We start from the raw sequence: 22,054 nt of genomic DNA, 5'->3' as shown, positions 1-22,054 counted from the left end.
AACTGAATGTGTATTTTGCATCAGTCTTCACAGTGCAAAACATCTGCAGTATACCAGACACGTAAGAGTGTCAGGGTAGTGAAGTTTGTGCAGTGAAAATTACAACTGAGAAGGTGCTCAGGAAGCTTAATGGTCTGAGGGTGGATAAATCTCCTGGACCTGATGGAATGCACCCTCGGGTTCTGAAGGAAGTAGCTGGAGAGACTGCGGAGGCATTAACAATGATCTTTCAAGAATTGATAGATTCTGACATTGTACTGGATGACTAGAAAACTGCAAATGTTACCCCACTATTTAAGAAAGGTGGGACGCAGCAGAAAGGAAACTATAGACTCGTTAGCCTGACATCAGTGGTTGGGAAGTTGTTGGAATTGGTTGTTAGGATGAGATTACGGAGTACCTGGAGGCACATGACAATAGGCCAAATCCAGCATGGTTTCCTGAAAGGAAAATCCTGCCTGACTAAACTACTGCAATGTTTTGAGGAAATTACAAGCAGGGTAGAGAAAGGAGATGCAGTAAATGTGGTGTACTTGGATTTTCAGAAGGCCTTTGACAAGGTGCCGCACATAAGGCTGCTTAGCAAGATAAGAGCCCATGGAATTACAGGCAAGTTACTAGCATGGGTGGAGCATTGGCTGATCGGCAGGAAACAGAGAGTGGGAATAAAGGGATCCTATTCTGGCTGGCTGCCAGTTACCAGTGGAGTTCCACAGGGGTCGGTGCTGGGACTGCTGCTTTTTACTATGTATGTCAATGATTTAGACTATGGGATTAATGGATTTGTGGCTAAATTTGCCAATTTTACAAACATAGGTGGAAGAGCGGGTAGTGTTGAGGAAACAGAGATCCTACAGAGAGACTTAGATAGTTAGGGGGAATGGGCAAAAAAGTGGCAAATGAAATACAATCTTGGAAAGTGTATGGTCATGCACTTTGGTGGAAGAAATAAACGGGCAGACTATTATTTAGATGGGGAGAGAATACAAAATGCAGAGATGCAAAGGGACTTGGGAGTCCTCGTGCAGGATACCCTCAAGGTTAACTTCCAGGTTGAGTCGGTGGTGAAGAAGGCAAATGCAATGTTGGCATTCATTTCTAGAGGAATAGAGTATAACAGCAGGGATATGATGTTGAGGCTCTATAAGGCACTCATGGGACCACACTTGGAGTATTGTGTGCAGTTTTGGGCTCCTTATTTCAGAAAGGATATACTGACATTGGAGAGGGTTCAGAGAAAATTCACGAGAATGATTCCAGGAATGAAAGGGTTACCGTATGAGGAACATCTGGCAGCTCTTGGGCTGTATTCCTTGGAGTTCAGGAGAATGAGGGGGGATCTCATAGAAATATTCCAAATGTTAAAAGGCTTGAACAGATTTGATATGGCAAAGTTATTTCCCAAGGTAGGGGAGTCTAGGACAAGAGGGCATGACTTCAGGATTGAAGGACGTCCCTTTGGAACTGAAATGTGGAAAAATTACTTCAGTCAGAGGGTGGTATATCTGTGGAATTTGAGCGGCTGTGGAGGACAAGTCATTGGGTGTATTTAAGGCAGAGATAGGTAGGTTCTTGATTAGCCAGGACAGCAAAGGGTATGGGGAGAAAGCAGGGGAATGGGGATGACTGGAAGAATTGGAACAGCCCATGATTGAATGGCAGAGCATACTCAATGGGCCGAATGGCCTACTTCTGCTGCTATATCTTATGGTCTTATGGACTGAGGGGTGGATCAACCATGATCTGATGGAATGGGGGTGGGAGGAGCAGCATGGTAGTGCAGCGGTTAGCACAACAATTTACAGTGCCAGCAATCACAATCAGGGTTCAATTCCCACCGCTGTCTGTAAGGATTTTGTATGTTCTCCCTGTGATCGGGTGGGTTTCCTCCAGGTGCTCTGGTTTCTTCCCACATTCCAAAATTTCCAAAACTTTGGATCTGTCTTCAATAGGGAAGACACAACCAATCTTCCAGATGTAATAATGCCCGGAGGACCTAGGGTAACAGAGGAACTGAAGGAAATTCGCATCAGGCACAAAATGGTGTTGCTTAAACCGATGGTACTGAAGGCTGGTAAGTCCCCAGGACCTGATGGTCTGCATCCCAGGGTACTTAAGGAGGTGGCTCTAGAAATTGTGGACGCATTGGTGATCATTTTCCAATGTTCTATAGATTCAGGATCAGTTCCTGAGGACTGGAGGGTAGCTAATGTTATCCCACTTTTTAAGAAAGGAGGGAGAGAGAAAACAGGGAATTATAGACCAGTTAGCCTGACATCAGTGGTGGGGAAGATGCTGGAGTCAATTATAAAGGATGAAACAGCGGCACATTTGGATAGCAGTAACAGGATTGGTCTGAGTCAGCATGGATTTACGAAGGGGAAATCATGCTTGACTAATCTTCTGGAATTTTTTGAGGATGTAACTATGAAAATGGACAAGGGAGAGCAAGTGGATGTAGCTTACCTGGACTTTCAGAAAGCCTTTGATAAGGTTCCACATAGGAGTTTAGTGGGCAAAATTGGAGCACATGGTATTGGGGGTAGGGTACTGACATGGATAGAAAATCGGTTGGCAGTCAGGAAACAAAGAATAGGGATTAACGGTTCCCTTTCAGAATGGCAGGCTGTGACCAGTGGGGTACTGCAACGCTCGGTGCTGGGACTGCAACTATTTACAATGTACATTAATGATTTAGATGAAGGGATTAAAAGTAACATTAGCAAATTTGCAGGGTGGCAGTGTGAAATGTGAGGAGGATGTTATGAGAATGCAGGGTGACTTGGAGAGATTGGGTGAGTGGGCAGATGCAGTTTAATGTGGATAAATGTGAGGTTATTCACTTTGGTGGCAAGAACAGGAAGGCAGATTACTATCTGAATGGTGTCAAGTTAGGAAAAGGGGAAGTACAACGAGATCTAGGTGACCTTGTTCATCAGTCACTGAAAGTATGCATGCAGGTATAGCAGGCAGTGAAGAAAGCTAATGGCATGCTGGCCTTCAGAACAAGGGGAGTTGAGTATAGGAGCAAAGAGGTCCTTCTGCAGCTGTACAGAGCCCTGGTGAGACCACACCTGGAGTATTGTGTGCAGCTTTGGTCTCCAAATTTGAGGAAGGACATTCTTGCTATTGAGGGAGTGCAGAATAGGTTCACAAGGTTAATTCCCGGGATGACGGGACTGTCATATGTTAAAAGATTGGAGCGACTGGGCTTGTATACACTGAAATTTAGAAGGATTAGAGGGGATCTGATTGAAACATATAAGATTATTAAGGGATTGGACACGCTAGAGGCAGGAAATATGTTCCCGATGTTGGGGGAGTCCAGAACCAGAGGCCACAGTTTACGAATAAGGGGTAGGCCATTTAGAATGGAGTTGAAGAAAAACTTTTTCCACACAGAAAGTTGTGGATCTGTGGAATGCTTTGCCTCAGAGGGCAGTGGAGGCCAATTTCTGGATGCTTTCAAGAAAAAGTTAGATAGAGCTCTTAAAGATAGCGGAGTCAAGGGATATGGGGAGAAGGCAGGAATGGGGTACTGATTGTGGATGATCAGCCAGGATCACAGTGAATGGCGATGCTGGCTCGAAGGGCCCAATGGCCTACTCCTGCGCTTATTGTCTATTATAAAATATATACTGACTAGAGTTATTAAGTTGTGGACATGCTATGTTGGTGCCGGAAATGTAGCCACACTTGCAGGCTACTCCCAGCACATCCTCAGTGAGTGTTGGTCTTTGACACAAATGACATATTTCACTGTATGTTTGTGATGTTCGTGTGACTAATCAAATATTGAAGCAGGATAGAAAATGGCCTAATTGATGCCCAGTGCATATGACACAGCACAAATAGAAAGGAGAGGTATGGAGAAGTAAAGTAAATTGCAATATTTACGTTGGAGAAAGACTTCCTCTGGAAGAACTGTCTCTGCAGACAAAGCTGCAATCATTGTCATCGAGGTCTGGCTCTGGAAAACAAATGGGGGGAGAATTAAAATCAGATCCTTAGTTCATATACACTGAGCAGCCAGTTTTTTAGGGACCTCCTGTATCTAATAAAGTGGCCACTGAACGTTCGTTTGGGATCTTCTGCTGCTGTAGCCCGTACACTTTGAGGTTCAATGTGTTGTGCATTCAGAGATGCTCTTCTGCACACCACTGTTGTAACTTGTGGTTATTTGAGTTACTGTCACCTTCCTGTCAGCTTGAACCAGTCTGGCCATTCTCCTCCGACCTCTCTCATTAACAAGGCGCTTTTGCCCACAGAACTGCCACTCACTGGATGTTTTTGTTCGATTTTCGCACCATTCTCTGTAAACTCTAGAAACTGCTGCGCGTAAAAATCCCAGGAGTTAAACAGTTTCTGAGATACTCAAACCACCCTGACACCAACAATCATTTCATGGTCAAAGTCAATTTGATCACATTTCTTCCCCATTCTGATGTTTGGTCTGAACAACAACTGAACTCTTGACCAGGTCTGCATGCTTTTATGCAATGAGTAGCTGCCACATGATTGGCTGATTAGATATTTGCACTAATGAGCAGGTGTGCCGAATAAAGTGGGCCACTAAGTATATCCTCGATAAATCCTGATGTCCCTGTAACCTCCTTGATCTCGGAAAACTTTGCCCACCATGGGTCACTTTACCTTCAGATGGCTCACAGAATGTCAGGATCATGCACCTTGGTAGAAGGAATAAAGGTGTGGACTATTTTCTAAATGGGGAGCAAATTCAGAAATCAGAGTTGCAAAGGGACTTGGGAGTTCTTGTACAGGATTTCCTAAAGGTTAATTTGCAGGCTGAGTTGGTGGTAACAAAGGCAAATGCAATGTTAGCATTCATTTTGAGAGGACTAAAATATAAGGATGTAATGTTGAAGCTTTATAAAGCACTGGTCAGACCGCACGTGGAGTACTGTGGGCAATTTTCGGGCCCTCATCTAATAAGGGATCTGCTGGCACTGGAGAGGGTCCAGAGGAGGTTCACGGGAATTATTCTGGGAATGAAAGGGTTAATGTTTGATGGCTCTGTGCCTGTACCCGCTGGAGTTTTGAAGAATGACGGGGGAATATCATTGAAACCTACCAAATATTGAAAGGCCGAGATAGAGTGGACATGCAGAGGATGTTTCCTATAGTGGAAGTGTCTAGGACCAGAGGGCACAGCCTCGGAACACAAGGACGTCCCTTTAGAACAGAGATAAGGAGGAATTTCTTTGGCCAGAGGGTGTTGAATTTGTGGAATTCATTGCCACAGACTGTAGATCAGAGATGAGAAGGAATTTCTTATTATATAATATTATTTTGTTTAAATCTTTTGTTGTTTCTTGTGATATTCTTGTATTATGTGTAGTGTTACCAAGTTTTAATATTTTTTAATAGAGTTCTGAGTTGTTTTGGCTTATAAGGCTTGGGTAACTTTACCTGGATAGGTTCAGGGCTGAAGAAGGATAATAGGCATCAGAGAGGTCTATCTACAAAATGACCTTATATGTGGGATGCTGGTAGGGCAAGATGGAATCTAAGATAGAGAAATACCTGTGAAAGAAGTTACCACTGAAAGAGGAAAGAGTTTGTGTCGTGGTGTATCTGACCCTAACCTGGGAGGAAATTCCACTGATTCCTGCCTAAGCCATTCCCATTTGGGTGGGATCAGGGCCATAAGCAGACAATAGAGGACCACCTACAGTTCTCCCTTTGACCATGTGAGTGTCCTGTTTCCTCCCACATCCCAAAGTTGTGCAGGTTGGTAGATTAATTGGCCACTGTAAATTGCCCCTTGCATGCAGGTGAGTGAGAAACCTGTAGGGAGTTCATGGTGTAGACTCGGTGAGTGAAGGGCCTGCTTTCATTTTGTTTGACTCTGTGTGAATTACTTTAAAAACAAAAAGTTCCAAATCAGGAAGATGAGTTTTTTTAAATGTATTTCTTGACTATTGAAATATACAATGTTTCCATGAGACCATAAGATATAGGAGCAGAATTTGGACATTTGGCCCATTACCATGGCTGATTTATTATCCCTCTCAACACCATTCTCCTGACTTCTCCCTGTAACCTTTAACACCCTGACTAATCAAGAACCTATTCCTATGTGTGATTGTAAAACTATGAGAAGATCTTCATTTCCACATACCAACAACTCAAGGTGTACACATTTAACAAAAAACTAGACAACGGAGTGACCCATTGGGGCATCCTTTGAGAGAAGGGTAATGCAGTCTGATGTGACCAGAATGAACATTAAATTTTCCTGAATGCTATTGGTATCGCTTTGCTTTGGAAACTGAAGTAGAAATCCTCAGTTTGTTAAAGAAGAATGACGCGTAGCAAAGCAAATATTGCTGCTCCTCGCTTAATGAAGGACACTTTTGATGGCATCATTTCTGGTTTCTCTGCCACCCTTGTGCCTCTCGTTGTCATTCTGGAGACATACAGCCCTTTCATCCCCCGTCTCTTCATCTCTTCTGCTGTTTGTTGTTTGTCTCTGATCCTGGAGACGTGCATGCCTCTCCTCCTCTGTCTCTTCTTCTCTCATCTTTTTTTGTCCTGACTCTTTGATCCTGGAGTCTCGTGGCCCCGGCCTCATCCAATTCTTGTTCTCTCCCTCTCCTTGCCGCTTCCCGACAATGTTTAGTGTCATCTCTTGACCATAATGTCCCCCTTCCCTTTCCATGCGGCATAATTAGCCTGACCATTTTTTTTACTCTAATGCTAGATAGAAGATACGAAGCAGTAACACCAAAGGATGCTGATTATTCTTGATGATGTGGTTGGCGCTTTCCTAAATAGATGTGATATAGTCACCGCTGTCCTTTGACTGCAGCAAAGGGTTTTATGGGTGTCTCGAAGTTCGTCATTACAATAAGATTTAATTATCTCTTATTGATGGGTGGCAGTTAGATCTGTCCCAATCCTGCACATGCTGATAGTGGGGATTAGCAGAATGTGGTCCCCTCGAAATAGAGCTGCCCTGCCCTTTTGCTCCAGTAGATGTCGCTGCTGAGGCTGGCTGTGCGCATGCGTCGGGCTGTTGCGTCCCGATTTCCATGATGGCGGATTGGCTCTCGGGTGAGAGAGAGCCTGTTGATTTTGGCGAATGAGCAATTGTATATGAATATATAACCCTGAACTTTGCCTGCATTCTGTAAGTTAGCGCATTTTTATTCGATTTAGCCAAAAAAATTGCCGCTGTAATGCACTGTTTGCGCTAATTGGAGGTCACAAAGAGACAAACAGACAAACAGAACATGAGAGTTTTAGTAGTATATAGACAAGCATCTACAGATGGTGGAAACATGAAATAAAAACAGGTTTTATCATATTGTGAGTTTGAAGAGATTTGATATGTCACCAAGATCCCTAGCAAATATCTACAGATGTACATTTGTACAATAGAGAGCATTCTAACTGGTTGTATCACTGTCTGGTGTGGAGGTGCGACTGCACAGGATTGGAAAAAACTACAGAAAGTTGCAAACTCAGCCAGCACCATCATGGGTATTGGCCTCCCCAGCATTGAGAACATCTTCAAAAGGCGACGTCTCGGAAAGGTTATATCCATCACTAAGGACCCCCATCATCCAGGACATGCCCTACCATCAGGAAAGTGGTACAGGAGCCTGAAGGCACATATTCAACATTTCAGGAAGTTTCTTCCCCTTTGCCATCAGATTTCTGAATGGACACTACCTCAACATTTTTTGTTCTCTTTTGGCACTAGTTAGTTAATTTTTCAAATATATTATTTTGATGTGTAACAAATTTCATTACACATGCCAGCAATATTAATCCTAATTCTGACCAACCGGAAAGAACTGCTTGAATACTCAAGCCCACAGCTCACTGCTGCTGAAGTTAACATACTTCCCAAATGCTCTCTGGACCAACATGGAGTTCAGATGAGAGAAGAACTTCCTACCTGTTTGGCCACTTTCCACAGGATTCAACAGCGAAGAAATGGATGAGCCCGGAGTAATTGGCCCTCCAAACACATTGGAAGGAGCCAGGTTGTATGATGAGCCAGGCAGGGAAAACACCTGCACAGAAAAAATCAGCACTATGACAATGAGTGAATTCACCAGGTTAACAGCATCAGTAAACCATCTCATTTTATGTTAGAAATGCAACATAGAACTTCCAATGTCTATCCTGAGTTCATGGCAAGGATGTTTCTATTCGTCAAAGAGTCCAGGAAAAGAAGGCACAGCCTCAGAATAGAACATAGAACAAAGAACATAGAACAGTACAGCACAACTTGGCCCACAACTCTTTAACCTACCCTAAGATCAATCTAATCCTTCCCTTCTACATAACCTTCCATTTTTCTATCATCCATGTGCCTATCAAAAGTCTCTTAAATGTCCCTAATGTACCTGTCTCGACCATCACCCCGGCAGCACGCTTGACGCACCAACCGCTCTCTGTGTAAAAAACTTATCTCTGATATGCCCCCTATACTTTCCTCCAATCACCTTAAAATCATACCCCCTTGTACTAGTCATTTCTGCACTGGGAAAGAGTCTCCGGCTATTCACTCTATCATCTTGTACATCTCTATTATATTGTCTCTCATCGCTCCAAAGAGAAAAGCACTAACTCACTCAATCTATCTTCATAAGACAAGTCCTCTAATCCAGCAGCATCCTATTAAATCTCTTTTGCACCCTCTCTTATCCTAACTCAGAAGCTGCCCCACACAAAGTACACAAGTGACAAAGGCATTAATGTGAGTTTTAGGAGCAGAGTTGGGACAGGCACGGATCTGAGTGCAGCTTTTGAAGTAGGAATGGTTCAACATAATGGTAGTATGGGGTCAAAACTAGAGGTCGAAGTACAGAGGTCAGCAAGTCTGGAGGTTCAAACCTGAAGGTCAAAGATCAAAGTTGGCAAGTCTGGAGGTTGAGGCCCAAAGGTTGAAACACCTGGGTTAGATTGCTTAGAGGTCAGAGGCCCGATGTTCCTGAGTCTGGGCCAGGGGTTGGAGGCTGCAGGCCAATGTCTGTGAGTATGAGATGCTGCGTCCAAGGAATGGAGGTCAGAGGTGGCTTGTCCTGGGGGTCGGAGACATAGTTCCCTCTAAGCTGTGCGCGTCTGCGCGCGCACACATATTTTTCAACCAGCGCACAAAGGAAATTAATGTGCGCACAAAAGGTTAGTTACCTAAAATAATGTAGTAGTTAATAATTACACTTATTGAAAATAATCTTTTAGCTAACTGTTTCTGTTAACTAGTTTGTTGGTTTTTCGAATACCACAATGCACGACACTAATTTACGTCACCTCACCTTTCCTGTTCTGGTTTGTACAGCTGCATCACGGCGGCAGCCATGTTTGACAGACAGTGTTCATATCGTAAAGTTTACAAAGATCTGTTTCAAATCCTGTAGATAGCTTACTAAGTTTTTATTGGAAAAAATATTGATTCACTATGTTGAATTCAAAAGAAGAGAAGGGCGTGAAGTGCAAAAGAACTGTAAATTTCTTTAAAGTTGAATGGCTTAACAAAATAGTAGAAACTGTTATACCGAAAGCTCATGAGGTTGTGAACGTTCGGCTACGAGAAATATTTATATATGATTCGGAAACTGGAGTTATCTGTTTGTATTATCGTGATGCGAAAGTTGCTGGAGAATTTGCTAGTGGAAAGAAGTGGGATGATATTTGGAAACTTGACTTTTTGAAGTGTCATTTGGCAAGTAAATTGCATTTGGACGGTGTACAAAAGCTCAGGCAACAGAACCCGTCATTCCTCGTTACGGGAGTGCTACACTTGTTACAGTTGACTGCAGATGAGCGAGAGCAACAACGATCAAACCCAGAGGAGATCAAAGATGAGGTACAAGAATGGTCAGCTTTTGATTTCTCCGCAATTGCAGATTGTGACTTCACATTTGGTGATGAACAAGTTAATGCCTTATGTCTAAAATATCATGAATTTCTAGCTGAAAATATTGTAATAGTTAGACAGTTTAATGATTTCAAATTTTACATGCAAGAAAAAATTAAATCTAAACTGATTTCAAACTTTGCTCAAATGGTGGCATTTATACTTCAAAATGAACAGTTTTGCAACCTTGCACAGATGACGGACATTGGGGGAACCTTTCTTGCGTCTAGTGCGGACTGTGAACGAGGTTTTAGCCTAATGAATCAACTTGAAAACAAGCTAAGAAACCGTTTAGGTGAACATCATTTGGATATGTTAATGAGAATCAAAAGCTATCAAGTTCTATTAGTCAAAATAGAGTTGACAAAGAATGGGTAAATGCCAAAGACAGGAGAGAGAAAAAAATAACTGAGTGACTTAAATATGATAAAAATTAAATATCTCCAACTTGATGGCATGAACATTGACTTTTCTAACTTCTGTTAATAACTCTCCTCCCCTTTGTACCCCTTCCCATATTAATTATAATTTATTTCTTTCCCCTTTTTTTTCTCCCTCTGTCCCTCTCACTATAACTCCTTGCCCATCCTCTGGGGTCCCCCCCTTTCTTTCTCCCTAGCCCTCCCGTCCCATGATCCTCTCCCTTCTCCAGCCTCGTATCCTTTTTGCCAATCAACTTTCCAGCTCTTAGCTCCATCCCTCCCCCTCCTGTCTTTTCCTATCATTTCGGATCTCCCCGTCCCCTTCCACTTTCAAATCTCTTACTATCTCTTCTTTCAGTCAGTCCTGACGAAGGTCTCGGCCCGAAACGTTGACTGTACCTCTTCCTAGAGATGTTGCCTGGCCTGCTGTGTTCACCAGCATTTTTTGTATGTGTGACTTAAATATGTATGTTATTTTGTTGTTATTCTGTGCAGTTTTATGTCAAATATTTTGTAAACCTACATAAACTGTCCCATGTGTGCATTCAGTGCGCACATACTTCTGTCACAGGAAAAAAATTTGCACAACATAAGATTTTTGCGCACACTGACTACTAAAAATTAGAGGGAACATTGGTTGGAGGCCTGTGCTGTTGTTGGTTGTGTTGTTCTGCTGAGCATTGTGGGCATGACATGCAATGAAATGTGTGGCAACACTTGTGGGCTGCCCCCAGCACATCCTTAGGCTGTGTTGGTTGTTAATGCAAACAACACATTTCACTGTATGTTTTGATGTATATGTGATAAATAAATAAATCTGAATCTCCCAGTCACACAGGCAATACTAAACTGCACAAAAAAAACCTGGATCTTTTTCATAAACACACAAGATTGTGCAGATGCTGGAAATCCAGAGCAACACACATAAAATACTGGAAGAACTCAGCAGGTCAGGCAGCATCTGTGGAAACAAATACAGAGTCGACATTTTGGGCCGAGACCATTCATCACCTGGTACTTTTTCATTCAGATAGCAGGGAGAGGGATGGAGTTAACAGTCCATGGAATGGAGATGTCAGCAGTCATTGATGTGCAAGTTACCACTCTCTTAGACATTTGTGTAGATTCAGCACATCACCTAAAACTTTGATAAACTTTTACAGATGCACAGTGGCAAGTATCCTAACTGGTTGCATCACGGCTTGGTATGGAAACACCAATGCCCAGGAATGGAAATGTCTACAGAACATGGTGGAAACAACCCAGTCCATCACAGGCAAAACGCTCCCCACCATTGAGCATATCTACAAGGAGAGCAGCCATGAGAAAGCAATATTCATCATCAAGCGTCCCCACCATCCAGGCCATGCTCTCGTTCTCACTGCTGCCATACAAAGACATCCCACCTGCAAAAACTCATTTCAGGGAGGTAGCACCATCAATTTGCAGGAGACTTCCGGGAGAGGTGGGATGTCTGCAATAGAGTAGCTCCTTAGCAGCCAGCCAGCTAGTTTAAATAACGTTACCTATGCTAATGAACGAATGACACCTGTTAAACTCACCTCAACATGTCTTTTACAGTCTTAACCCACCATGGGCAATAGAAAAGTCACTGTTGCAAACAGTACAGCGAGCAGCACTCATTATTTTTGACCCCTATTAGGCAGGGGTACACTTTAGTGTAGTCTGGGGTGACGTACGTTTTATATTTTTTTTGGAACACTCTGCCATGGCACGCTCTTGCTCTCTCTCTCTCTCTCTCGTAGTCGCTCGCGCGCTCTTAAGCGCTCTTGCTTGCTTTCTCTCTCTGGCGCGCGCGCACTCTCTCTCTCTCTTGTGGTCGCTGTCGCGCTCTCTCTCAAAAAAATTGATTTCCGTGATATTGTATATAATTTGCGGGCATCAGGGAGCCACTATTAATATGCGGGAGACTCCCAGAAGTTCCGGGAGAGATGGGATGTCTGCATACAGGAGCCTTAGGTCCCACACCACCAGGTTCAGGAACAGTTATTACCCCTCAACCATCAAAAAAAAAAGACCTGGGCTGCTTTAACATCATAAAAAATGGGAGAAATGAAAAAACCTTAGTGTCGGCGCCTCCGTTTCTCTCAACCAATATTACAGGGAAGTAAAATAAGTTTGGAAATGGTCAAATTACATCATATGAAAATGCTGAATAAATGGCCTCCAAGCCTTTTCGAATTTAATGGAAGGATCATAAACCACACTTCTAATTTTTTCCAAATTTAAACACAGCAGAGTTTGAGAGAACCAGTGAAATATAGTAGGGGGGATTAATCTCTTTCTAATTCAGCAAAATGGATCTTCTAACCATTAAAGTAAGAAATGCAATCATCTGACGAGCTGAAGAGGTTAAATGATTTAATTCTATCATTGGTAGCCCAAAAATAGCAGTAATTGGGTGAGGTTGTAAGTCTATATTCAAAACAGTTGAAATAATATCAAAAATGTCTTCCCAATATTTTTTCAACAAAGGACATGACCAAAACATGTGAGTTAAAGAAGCTATCTCGGAATGACATCTATCACAAATAGGATTTATATAAGAGTAATAACGAGATAATTTATCTTTTGACATATGAGCCCTATGCACTACTTTAAACTGTATCAACGCATGTATAAACAAATAAGCCATCCAATAGTTAAGCATACTTTACGTATATGGTTTCAATTTCGAAATTTTTTTGGGTTGAATCAATGTATTTTAGCAAGTCCTATTGTATCTAATTTCTTTTTTCAACCTTCCACTATGGATCAAGCTTACTCTAGTTGGAAAATCAAAGGTATAGTATGATTTCGTGATTTATTTTTGGATAATTGTTTTATGTCCTTTGATCAATTATCTAATAAATATAATTTACCCAGATCTCACTTTTTTAGATATCTACAGATTAGAAACTTTGTAATTACTGTTTCTCCTAATTTTCCACATTCATATCCAATGGATATTTTGGAAAAAATTTTAGATTTGAACCTTTCTCAGAAAGGTGTTGTAGCAATTACTTATAATATAATTATGAATTTATGTCCTGATGTATCTAATAAAATTAAAACTGATTGGGACAGAGAACTTAAGATTATTATACAGATTGAAAAATGGGAAAAAATTCTTCAATTAGTTAATTCATCCTCTATATGTGCTATTTATTTATATTTTAATTGCATAATTTGTCTTCTTTTCCACATTGGTTGTTTGTCCATCTTTGTTTCTGGATAGTTTTTCATAAATTATATTGCATTTCTTTGTTTTCTGTAAATGCCTGCAAGAAAATGAATCTCAAGATAGCATATAGTGACATATACAGTCGGTCCTCCTTATCCGCGAGAGATTGGTTCTGGGACCCCTCGCAGATACCAAAAAACGCGGATGAAGTCACTCATTCAACCTGTCTAAATGCGGTGGACGTTAGGTCCCAGCAAAACCCCGGACCTTATTTAACCTGTCTCAGTGCGGCGGAGCTCTGAATCCGCAGTGTTTCCGTTCATGAAAATAATCACGACCGCGATTGAAAATAAAGTGGAAATAATAAAGCGATCGGAAAGAGGTAAAACTCCATCGGTCACTGGAAAAGCGTTAGGCTACAGTCGGTCAATTTTAAAGGATAAAGTGAGAAAGGCCTTGCCCCGATCAATGCTACAATTATTACTAAGCAACGCAGTGGTTTAATTATTAGGTTTTGGGTTTTTGATCTTTCACATCAACCCGGCAGGGATGGAGAGCGTGCTCGGGAGCGGTCTGTCACTGAATCAAACTTGGGAACTTCTGTTCCTGAGCCCGGCACTGAAACATACAGTTCTTAAGTGTTTTATATGCATAGAAAGGTAAAATATATACTATATACTAAGACAAACATTTGACTAACTGATGCTAAATAATACAGGATGTACCTGTTCAGATTTACTTAGTAAGAGAACTTCTGTTTTTTTCCCGATCCCGATCCACGATAACCTACGCACATCCTCCCGTATACTTTAAATCATCTCTAGGTTACTTATAATACCGAATACAATGTAAATGCTCTGTGAATAGTTGTTATACTGCATTGTTTAGGGAATAATGACAAGAAAAAAAAGTCTGTACATGCTCGAACAGCAAGTGCTGGAACAAAACTTCCGGGTTTTCTCGATTCGCCGTTGGTTGAATTCGCACATGCGGAAGTCGGGGATAAGGAGGGCTGACTGTACACTGTATGTAATTTGATAATAAATTTACTTTTGACATTTGAGCTCTGTGGCACTGGGGGGCAGTCCCTGTGCTTTTAACCTCCACTCACTCGGCTGAGATCAGAACAAGTTTCTGGTGAAGCAGCAAAAGCAGTAAATGTTCTTTTATAGTTATGGGCAGTGCACAGCATACATCATCAGCTTTATAATGTGTCTTTTTCAATTTTTTTTTGAAGTGGAAACCTGATAAAACTCTTTCTTTAACATTACGTTCATGTTTAGCAGGTCCAATAAAAACCATATTTCTCTAAGCTACATAGAAAGGATACATGCTCAGTGGCCATTTTGTTAGGTGTAGGAATAGAATCTGGTGTGGTCTTCTGCTGCTGTAGCCCATCCACTTTGATGAGTTGTGCATTCAGAGATGCTCTCTGCACATCACTGATGTAACGTGTGGTTATTTGAGTTACTGATATCTTCCTGTCAACTTGAACCAGTCTGGCCGTTCACCTCTGACCTCTCTCACTTTTGCCCATAGAACTGCTGCTCACTAGATTTTCTTTAGTTTTTCCACACCATTCTTCTGTAAACTCCAGAGATGTTGTGCATAAAAATCCCAGGAAATCAAATTACCCCGTCTGGTACTGACAATCATTCCACAGTCAAAGTCATTTAGATCACATTTCTTTCCCTTACTGATGTTTGGTCTGAACAACAACTGAACCTCTTGACCATGTCTGCATGCTTTTATGCATTGAGTTGCTGCCACATCATTGATTACATATTTGCTTTAACGAGCAGGTGTACAGGTGTATTTAACAAAATGGCCAATGAGTGTAAATCTCTTTGCTGCAGCATGTAAAGGCATGAAGTGTACTGCCTGGATGCTGAGAAGTAACAGAAGAGGCCATCAAATAGAGATTTATTTCCCAACAGAACTACATATTATTTACATGCAGGCAGACTATGCTCCTTGTGTGGAGTGCTAACACTACGGGAGGGAGAACCAGGCCATCTCTTCCTTGGTCCATTCAGTTCATGCCATAGAATAGGGTATTCAAAGTATACCTACCTGCACCCAGGAGATGCCCACTTCCCAATACCACCATCGAGGAGGAGGTACAGGAGCCTGAGCATTTCAGGAACAGCTTCATCCCCTTCACCGTCAGATTTCTGGATGGTCCATGAACCCAGTCTCACTATTTTTGCTCTCTTTTTGCACTAATTTATTCTTAATGTATTTTTCATTGTAACTTACAGTAACTTTAAGTATTACGTATTAACTTTTTAACTGTAACGAAATCCATATTCCCTCGGGATCAATAAAGTATGACTATGACTATTACACTGTCCTGCTGCTGCAAAACAACAAGTTTCATGACATATGTCAGTGATAATAAACTGATCTTCAATTCTGACTCTGAAACCCTTGCTTTCCATCATGTGGTGGGCCAAAAGTTCTGATTCTGTACCTCTAAAACATGCTGGTAGGTGTACCTTGATTACCCTGGTGTAGGTAAATACCAAAACAAAACCAAGACATTTGATTGGCATGTGGGAGAGTGTAAGTTAAAGGGTTAGAGGGAAATAAGGAGAGGGGAAATGGATCTGATGAGAGTGCTGTGCTGGGAGCTGACATGGACTCCATGTTCGGTGGAAGGAGAAGATGGTGGCGCAACGCAGCGCGTGCAGCTCTCTGGTGAAATGATATCGTATTTGTAAATAGGATGCCGTGCACAATTCTGATTTGATGGAGACAGACGCGAGAAGCACGGAGGAACATCTGGAGAAACTTCTGAAATGCCTGTTTCACTGCCGCTGCTACTGTGTGATCCCCAAAATCCTCAGCTTTGCCTGCTGCTGGCGGCCGGGGCTGGGGTCAAAGCGCTCGGCAGAGATGGTGCTCAGTGCTCGGTGTCGGAGGGCTGGTCGGAGGCTCGAAGTTTTCGTACAACTCAGAGTCGGACTGTGGTCGGGCATGGCAGGGAGAGTTTTCTTCCGTCTCCCATCTGCGAGAGATGTGGGACTTTCGAGAGACTTTGAACTTTTTTACTGTGCCCATGGCCTGTTCTTCATCAAGTTATGGTATTGCTTGCACTGTTGTAACTATATGCTATAATTATGTGGTTTTTGTCAGTTTTTCAGTCTTAGTCTGTCCTGTGTTTCTGTGATATCACACGGGAGGAATATTGTATCATTTCTTAATGCATGCATTACTACATGACAATAAAAGAGGACTGCGTGTCCTCATAATCTATTCTAATCTAATAAGAAAATAGAGATAGGAGCAGAATTAGGCCATTTGGCTCCAGCATTTTATCATGTCTTCCCTCTCAACTCCAGTTTCCTGCCTTCTCCCCATAACATTTGACGCCCTTACTAATCAAGAACCTATCTACTTCTGCTTTAAATATACCCAAATTCCTCTCCAGAGGTGCTACCTGATCTGCTGAGTTCCTCCAGTATCTTGTATGTGTGTGTGTTGCTCAAGATTTCCAGCATCTGCAGAATCTCTTGCATTTGTGGAGATGCTCTGTTACTTGTTCGTGCTAGTTGCTTGATGTGTACAAATGGACTGTGGTATTTTACTGCATATTAACAGATCCACTTCAGGAAGTACTTCCTGGGCTATAAACGTTCTTTGTTGCAACAGCCTTATGGGACAGATGATCCAGTTTCAATTGGGATGAAGTTACTGAGCAGTGTTCTCAGTGCCAGCACAAATTACTCCGCTGAAATACCATAAACAGCTAAAGACCCAGCTTCTCCTCCCCTTGTAAATTCTTTCAGGGATACAGCTGTTCGATTATGCTGTACCAAAATCTAAGAAACCTGCACCAGGCCACTTAGCAAACTGCAGTCACACATAAGCATATGCTGCCCAGAAGCTTTTTATTTCTTTCCGCAGAGCAGCACACTTCGGCACCGTGGGGCTGCTTCCTCCGTCTCTCTTTATCACTGACGATCACTTGAATTTATTGCACTATAGTGGCGATTTCATATTAAAACACTGCAAGACCATTCCATGTCACAGAGAAGTTGAACCCTACTACGATTGCCTACCAACCGTTTGGCTACTGCAAGAGACTTGGTAGTGTAACACTTTACAGCGCCAGTAATCGGAAGATGGGCGTTCAATCCCCGCTGCCGTAGTCTTTCCCATGAACGAGTGAGTTTCTTCTGGGTTAAAGTTAGTAACTTGAAGGCATGCTGGGTGGCTCTCCCAGAATGCAAAATGAGGCATTTCACTGGAAGTTTCAATGTATATGTGACAAATAAAGTTAATCTTTAAATCTAAACAATGTAAATGGTTGTTAATGATCATCGAAAATGATAATTATACGATTTGATCCAAGTTACCTCACGGGTGAAGAAACAGAGTGACTGTGCAGTAAGGGGCAGTGTTTTGGGTCGGTGAGTAAGTGAAGGACACTTCTCTCTTCATTTCACCTCACATTACTGCCCCCGGCTAGGTGAATTGATTAGAAAATGTTTCATTTTCAACACTGAATATACATAAGGCATAAGCCGTGATGCAAGGAAGTTACTGGATTCTGTCTCTCTGCTCCCCAGCAAGGTGAGGGTTAATAAGGCAGTGGTCCAGGTCAGGTGTGAGGTCATGTGACAATGTGGTGTTCCTGAATCACAGGTTGATGTTATACCAGCAGATGGCACTCCACACCGACCGGCGGCACCTTCGCCACATGCACAGTCTCGGATGGCTGAAATACTGCGCCGCAAGATATTAAAATACTTTTGAAAACTCAGAAGCAGTCTGTGAATGGAGCAGAAAAACTGCCCCGGGTACTCATTGTGGGTTCTTAACTGCAGAGATGGAGATCTTTCTGTCAATGAGCCCGTGTTGGCTCTATGGACAAAGTTTTACAATTAAACCCTGGCCTCGTTTTCCCCTTCCATGAGACCATAAGACATCAGAGCAGAATTAAGTAATTTGGCCTAGTGCGTCTGCGCCACCATTCCATCAAGAGCACCACAGGAATGTGTACTCAGCCCCTGCTCTTCTCGCTTTACACCTATGACTGTGTGGCTAGGTACAGCTCCAACACCATATCACAAACAAGAGAAAATCTGCAAGTGCTGGAAATCCAAGCAACACACACAAAATGCCAGAGGAACTCAGCAGGCTATGCAGCATCTATGGAAAAGAGTGCAGTCAACCTCAACTGCACTCTTTTTCATAGATGCTGCCTGGCCTGCAGAGTTCCTCCAGCATTTTGTGTGTGTTGCTCCAACACCATTTACAAGTTTGCTGTCAACACCACTGTTGTGGGCTGTATCAAAGGTGGTGATGAATCAGCATTCAGGAGTGAGATTGAAAACTTGGCTGAGAGTTGCAAGAATAACAACCTCTCACTCAATGTCAATAAGACCAAGGAACTGATTGTGAACTTCAGGAGAGGGTAACCAGAGGTCCATGGGCCAGTAAACATTGGAGGATCAGAGGTGGAGTGGGGCAGTAACTTTAAATTCCTGGGTGTCACTCAAGGGATCTGTCCTGGACCCTTCATATAAGTATTATTGCAAAGAAAGCACGACAGTGCCTTTACTTCCTCAGGAGCCTGCAGTTGTTTGGCATGTCATCAAAAACCTTCAGAAACTTCCAGAGATGTGTAGTGGAAAGTGTGCTGACTGGCTGCATTACGGCCTGGTACGGGAACACTATTATCTTTGAACGGAAAATATTACTGAAGGTAGTGAATTTGGCCCAGTACATCACGGGTAAAACCCTCCCAACCATTGAACACATCTACATGAAACACTGCCATAGAAAAGCAGCATCCATCATCAAAGATCCTCACCACCCAGGTATGCCCTTTTTTCACTGCTGCCATCAGGTAAAAGGTACAAGGGCCTCAGGACTCGTACCACCAGCTTCAAGAGCAGTTATTACCCCTCAACCATCAAGCCCCAGGACAAAAGGCGATAGCTACATTCATTTAAGGACTCTGTGATATTGTTATATTGATGGATGTTATATTGTTATTTCATGCTCATTATTTATTGCTATTTATTTATATTTGCATTTACACAGTTTAGTTTACAGTTTTTGATGTTTACAGTGACTGTTCTATAGATTTGCTAAGTATGCCCGCAAAAGAATCTTAGGGTTCTATGTGGTGACATGTATGTACTCTGATAATAAATTTTACTTTGAACTTTGACTTATTATCCCTCTCAACCCCATTCTCCTGCTTTCTCCCAGTAACATTTGACACCCTGATTAATCAAGAATCTAATAACATTCATTTTAAATATACCCAATGACTTGGCCTCCAAAGCCATCTGTGGAAATGAATTCCACAGATTCACCACCCTCTGGCTAAAGAAATTGCTCCTCATCTCCATTCTAACGGGACGTCCTTCAGTTCTGAGGCTATGCCCTTTGGTCTTGGACTTTCCCACTGTAGGAAACATCCCCTCCACGTCCATTCTATCCATGCCTCTCAATATTCAAAAGGATTCAATGAGATCCCCCTCACACTTCACTCCTTATTCGCTATTCCTTTTATTCCTAAGATCATTCTTGTGAATGATCTTCTCAGAACCGAAACCTTTTTCCATTGCTGCAGTCATACTGCACAGGAACAGGCTCTTCAGACATATGTCTGTGACCATCAAGTAAATGAGCAGAATAGTAATGTGTGTATGTGTTACTCTGGATTTCCAAAATCAGCAGAATCTCTTGTGTTTATTGTTGCGTATTTAATATATCAGCAATATTTGAGTAATATTGTAAATGTATTGTTTGATTAAGCATTCTTTGTTGTTTGAATAGTTCGTAATGGTTATATGTACAAAGTACATAAATCACATATGTCATCACACCACTGCGTCGCGCATATGCTTGTCACTTAAAGGAAAAACGAAGTTAGACATGTAACGAAGTTAGACATGTTATCTCTCAGCTCCCTTTTTTTTCCCCTTTGATTAGTTTTAAGTTTTGGAGTTGCAGGACATAACAGTGGTGATCAGGAAGATTTAAAATGAACTATTAATGTACTTGAATTAATTTTTTCCAATATGTATTAATTGTTGTATTAACTGAGTCCTTATATTTCTTCTTTAAAAAATTAAATAAAATATTTTAAAAAAAGATTTAAAATGAACTTGAGACGACTACCTACCTGTTGAAGGGCAGTGAGATGTTAGAGTTTAAAAAAAAAGCAGCATGCTTTCTTTGCAAGAGGAGAAGACATACAAATTTTTAAAAAGCCAGGAAATAGATGAAATTCATGGATTCATAAACAATGAGTACCAGCTGATATAATCATAAATTTTAAAAGAGCAGAAATGGCTGGCTACATTGGAAAAAGTATGTTGGGCAAACAAAAATAAATGGATTGCACAGGGAAGAGAAAAAGATAAGAAGTCAAGTTGCAGTTCTAAAAGAGCACTAATCTGCAGTATGTTAATGAAAAATCTGATAATGATAAGAATGACACAGGACCAGATAGCCTTCAGATTTACAACGTGAAATCTAACACGAGACAAGCAATATGGCTTACCAGAAGTGACTGGCAAATCAATTAAAATGGAATTAGTTAATGGCTAAGCTGTTTCAGTCATTCCACAAAATGACTTTGAATGGCATTTTCATAGATACCGAACTGAAGCATGAAGATATCCAACTAAGAATATATAGTGGAAAAAAGATAACTCTTGTGGGAATGACATTCATGACAGTGAAATACAACCAATAAGCCACATTGAGCTTGTATGTGATAAAAAAAATAAGGAGGGTCCTATGAGCAGTTATGCAACCACTGATGCCAGACAGACGATCTCTGAAGAGTATTGATAATGGCTGGAGTCACCCGCCTTGTAAAGACACTGCCCAGAAGGAGGGAATGGCGAGCCACTTCTGTAGAAAAATTTGCTAAGAACAATCATGGTCAATGAGACCATGATCTTCCACATCATATGACATGGCACATAATGATGATTTAGATTTAGATTATGAGCACACTCAGTCCCCTTTTATTGTCATTTAGAAATGCATACATGCATTAAGAAATGATACAATGTTTATCCAGAGTGGTATCACAGAAAACAGGACAAACCAAAGACTAACACTGACAGAACCACATAATTATAACATATAGTTACAGCAGTGCAAAGCAATACCATAATTTGATGAAGAACAAACCATGGGCACAGTACATAAAGTCTCAAAAGTCCCCGAGTCGATCAACTCCCGAGTCCCCAATAGCAGGCAGCAAAAGGGAGAAACTCCCTGCCATAAACTTCCAGGCACCGTCAAATTTATATGAGTATAAATAACTAGAATCTATTCTGCGTGCATTAAGGTCATTGTATGAACTTCAAGAGGAAGGCTAAAAGCTGCTTGTAAAAGTAAATGCAAAGACCAAAGCCCAGTTGGATGAATGGAAGGTCAAAAAGAAAGGAATCAATGGAAATACAAAAATAGATTCATCAGATGATGCATAAACTCTTGTGCGCCAGATACACAGGGAAAGCACTACAGCCTTTCTCATCAGATGATGGTGTAGATCAGGAAACCAAGAGGAAA

General features: G+C 41.7%; 1 protein-coding gene across 5 annotated transcripts in view; it reads right to left on the bottom strand.

Moving 5' to 3' along the window:
• LOC134340414 (protein AF-10-like) overlaps positions 1 to 22,054 on the bottom strand; it is a 325,409-nt gene that overhangs the window by 44,228 nt on the left and 259,127 nt on the right. For all 5 annotated transcript variants that reach the window (XM_063037619.1, XM_063037621.1, XM_063037617.1 and 2 more), the window contains 2 exons: positions 7,928 to 8,045; positions 3,898 to 3,970 (listed from right to left, as the gene is read on the bottom strand). In XM_063037619.1, the coding sequence (XP_062893689.1) occupies positions 3,898 to 3,970; positions 7,928 to 8,045 (191 nt within the window). The remainder of the gene's footprint in view (positions 1 to 3,897; positions 3,971 to 7,927; positions 8,046 to 22,054) is intronic.

Source organism: Mobula hypostoma, chromosome X1 (assembly GCF_963921235.1).
Source record: "Mobula hypostoma chromosome X1, sMobHyp1.1, whole genome shotgun sequence".
Lineage (NCBI taxonomy): Eukaryota > Metazoa > Chordata > Chondrichthyes > Myliobatiformes > Myliobatidae > Mobula > Mobula hypostoma.
This window is presented reverse-complemented; position numbering and strand designations above follow the sequence as displayed.